The 4,273-nt window shown below is 42.4% G+C and overlaps 1 protein-coding gene across 2 annotated transcripts in view; it reads right to left on the minus strand.

Annotated features, from left to right (window-relative positions):
- The window catches only part of HK1 (hexokinase 1), a 65,745-nt gene that overhangs the window by 31,408 nt on the left and 30,064 nt on the right, over positions 1–4,273 (minus strand). For both annotated transcript variants that reach the window (XM_019507843.1, XM_019507842.1), the window contains exon 4: positions 336–431. In XM_019507843.1, the coding sequence (XP_019363388.1) occupies positions 336–431 (96 nt within the window). The remainder of the gene's footprint in view (positions 1–335; positions 432–4,273) is intronic.

Raw genomic sequence — 4,273 nt, forward strand, 5'->3', positions numbered from 1 at the left:
CCCTGCAAGTCTCCCAATTGCCCAGATCCCTTCTGCAGGCCCCACCTACCCCTGAGCCCCACTGTGGACTGTACTTGCCTTCCCCAATTCCCACACAGATCCTGCCTGCCTCCCGATTTACCCACAGACCCCCATTCCCTCCCCAGAGTCTGGTTGCCTCCTCCTGATCTGCCCAACCCCACCCCATCCCGACTTACACCTTAGACTGGGTGGCCATTTTTAACTTGATCTAACCTCCCCAAGTGTCTGTATGCAGACAAGTATGGGGAGCACAATTTGGCTTTTAGTGGTCATACAAGGAATTGCAAGACATGCGGTAAACTAAACAACTTTACCCCACGTTTCTTGATTGCCTTGTTAAGTAGCTTTACAACATCTGCTCCTTCAACTCCACTGGCTTTGTAGCGTTTTGTCCATGTTATCAGAATCCCCTGATAAAAGGAGAGTAACATTAAATACATTATTAAATCAAAAACAAAAAATGCAATTTTTCTTAAAAATAAGACTTCAAATGTAACTTCAAATCCTTTGTTTAGGACAGTCTTTATCTTTATTCACCACACCGTCCCATTTTGATGACCAATGCTTTTTGTTTCTTATTAGAGTTGGTTAAAAAAATAGGGCAAGATTTTCCAAAGGCTTTTTCCTTATTTATTTTTTTATATCAAATTTGCAACCCACTTTACATATGGAGCCATTTCATGACTGGGCTCCTTCTCCTTCATTCCAATTTCCCACTTTGGTGTCAATCTTTCAAGAGCTGGGACTCAGCAACTCCCAGGAGCGTTTCTATTGCAAGTGAGACCTAATAAGGAAACTTAGAAGGTTCATGTGGGAAGGACTAGAGTTGGTGTCAGGGAAGGTAATTGAGTTAATGATACCAAGAATCATTCAAACCATTCATCACTAGTACTAACTCTCATCAGTGGAGAGCAAAGATGGGCAGGGAATGTCTCAGTTGCAAGGTTGGGGGGATGGAAATCACTCAAAGGTTAAATGGAAATACAATGAAGATTAAAAAGGCATTTAAAAAGCATTAGGTTAAAAATATTAAGAAATTAAATATGCAAGCAATCCAATAAATCATAAATGACTATATAAAAATCATTTTTAAAATGCTGCGTGTAAGTCAGTAAGAAAAAAAATGGGGGTTAAAAATTATTAGAATACTGAAAAGGGAAATGGTTGAAGATGAATAAAAATAAGAAAGATTTAAAATAGAGTTCAAAAATCAAGTATAGGTACAAATAGGTACATAGGTTAAATTATCCAGATGAGGACAAAATATAGTTCAAATAAAAAAACCTAAACACCTTGTATTGCATCCCTCACTCAGTAGTTTATCTGTAAATTGCCTTAATTAGGCTACAAACTCCCTTGGGGTAAACTTTATGCCTGGCAGTTTTGTGTGTCTGGATGGCGCCTAGCTCATTTTGGGGCATTCAGCGAATAAATAATAATGGAAAGAAGCAAGTGAGTTTCTGGTCAACAGGAGAGAAAAGAAGATACAAACAAACATAGTTTCTTCCATCTCTCAAATGCACACACCAAAATTATTCCTCTGTCCAGGCATTTAACAGTACTTATCACAGAAGATTCAGAGGGCTTTCTAAAAAGTTATGTCCACCCTCACAGAAGATTCAGAGGGCTTTCTAAAAAGTTATGTCCACCCTTGGGCCATAACCCTCCTGTAGATCTATAAGATTCTCCTCTTCAAACAACTGGCTGCCACACCTTACAAACTCTTTCTAAAGAATAATTTCTCCTCTCTGGAAAACTGGAGTTTTATTTCAGCGAACACAAGAGAAAGATTTCTCAAGGCTGCTCTGCTTAAAGAGTGTTTTACCCTTTCCAGAGCACACATACATACACATATACACACACACACAGTGTCACAAGTTCCTGTATAGCTTCTCAAGTCCACTAAATCACTAAGGATCTACAAACAAGATCTTTTAGAACCCAGAGCAAGTCTACCTACGGGTGGAGGGACACACTTCTGTATATGCCAATGCAAATTCATATCCACAGGATGCAAACTCTTGTTCTTGAATTATTTTTACTACTTACACAGAACCACATACATGAATGGCTCTATAGAAATAAGTCTATAACCCTTTGCTGTAATCTTCTCTCATGAGGTAAATATTCTTACAGCAGAACCAGTGATTGAATGGTGTGGGTGCACAAACAAGAATGTTGGCAAAGACCTGGTACAATCATCACATATATCTTGGAGACAGAGCAAAGGGAGCTGGGGACTGCTTGGGCTGGTGTGACCAAAGAAAGCAGAGGACTACATATACATTTCAAAGCAGAACCTGTAAGAGGTGAGAGACTGAAAGCATGAGAGGCATGCTATATGCGACTATGGTCAAGGCATCCAAGGGTGAGAAGGAGGTGTAGATTTGCCTATAAAAACCCAAGCAGAGATGAGGTCTGTGGAATCTCCACCCCAATGCCTAAGACCCACAGATTCCCCAAAAGGACCTTCTGAATCCCTGGCTATATGGAGACACTTTGCCCTTGGGACTAGGAAAGAATCATGAAAAGGCTTTCTGTTGTCTTTTTGGTTTATTATATTGCATTTTAAATTAGACTAAGTTGTGTGTATTGTCACCATGCCTTACTGGGCTGTGTCTTACCTTAGGTGAAGTTTTCTGTTGTTCTTTGTCATATGCTTGAAGCTGAAAATTGTTATGGTCAATACACACTCTTCAGAGAATGAATTGCTCTTGTTCAAGCATTTATGAAGTCAGTGCCACTACCTAAAGTCTAATATTAAAACTGGTAACAAGAGGACTACGAGCCACCAGTATGATACAGCTGTGCTTAACAGGGGGGCCCTACCCCTTGTTATTTTAAAAAGTAAGAGAGCAACATTATATGGCTGTAATTGGGAAGCACCTGAATTGAGTCATTTATCAGAATGTAAGAAGCTGAAAGGGCACAAAGACAGAAGCCACAAAATGTACGAGTAACTGCTTGAGAGGTAAGAGGTAGAGCCTTGGAGTAGTTAGCTAAAGACTGTAGAGCTGCTAGATAGGCAGCAGCAGAAGGGAGAGAGCTTGTTAATCTGCTGGTGGAGCCCAGGGGAAGATAAGTCCAGCTCTGAGGCCAGACACCCCGGTCTTGTCCTGATCTCTAAAGAAGAGGAGCTCCTGTCAACATAGCTGCTAAAGGAAAAGTTGCAGACCTAGAAAGTTACCTCAAAGGCTGAGAGGAAGCCAGCTGAGAGGGTATAGAGTTTTGCAGTAATATAGAGATACAAGGTGGGGTTTAAGGTTTGAGACAGATTGGTCGATTTAGGTTTAAGCTTTGGTTTAACCATGAAGTTTCAGAGTGGCTTAAAGAGGAAGCAATGGCCATGGAAGAGTGCCAGCAAGGTACTCTGTACTGGAGCTGAAGGAACTGAAGTCAAGGGACACCTCTGCAAGAGCCAGGTAGGCTGACTCCCAGACAGGGCCAGGGGTCTAGGAAAGGTTTGCAGGAGCTTGATGGGCTGAAGCCCAGGTAGGGTGAGAGCCCAGTAAGCTGAAATTCAGACAGGTTGGGGGCCCAGGGAAGTTTGTAGGTAGAAGCAGCCCTGCAAGGCCCATGGGCCCAGTGGACTAGAAGCCCAGGCAGGGTAAGACAGCCCAATAAACTGAAGTTTAGATGGGGGCTGGCAGCCCAGGGAACTGCGGTATGACTGAGGCCAGCTGCAAAAAATAAGATATTCAAGGCATGAGTGTGGCTATGGGGGAGGCTGGAAGCCATAATTAGTGCTAGTGAAGCATGGACTATTTTTAGATAGCAGGCTCAGAGTCCTGTGTCACAAGTAGGGCTCAGGGTCTAGCTAAGCAAGCCAAGTTAGGCTGAGTGCAGCAACTTCACACTCACTCTTTGGGAGCACCCTCCCCAAATACTGAAAAAAATTACATCAAGGCACGACAGCCAAAGCAGTGAAGAAGATACCCTGAGGAGCCAGTGTGGGGCAGGATTAAATCAGCCACCCACAGGGGCCAGTCCTGCTACACTATGCAAAAGGAAAATGTTGGCTTACAGTATACCAAGAAAGGTATTTCTAACAATGATAGGGAAGTACTAACACCACTAGACAAGGTACTTGAGGCCTCATCCAAAATAACGTGCATCATTTTAGTCACCTGTATTCAAAAAAGATGAATTTAAACAGGAATAGGCCTGGAGAAGGGCAAGTTGGACTGATGAAGGGGATGGAGTTTCTGTCATACGAGAGGAGACTAGAAGAGCTTGGCTTGTTTAGCTTAAC

The sequence above is a fragment of the Gavialis gangeticus genome, unplaced genomic scaffold (assembly GCF_001723915.1).
Source record: "Gavialis gangeticus isolate Ggan-Ray unplaced genomic scaffold, GavGan_comp1, whole genome shotgun sequence".
Taxonomy (NCBI): Eukaryota; Metazoa; Chordata; order Crocodylia; family Gavialidae; genus Gavialis; species Gavialis gangeticus.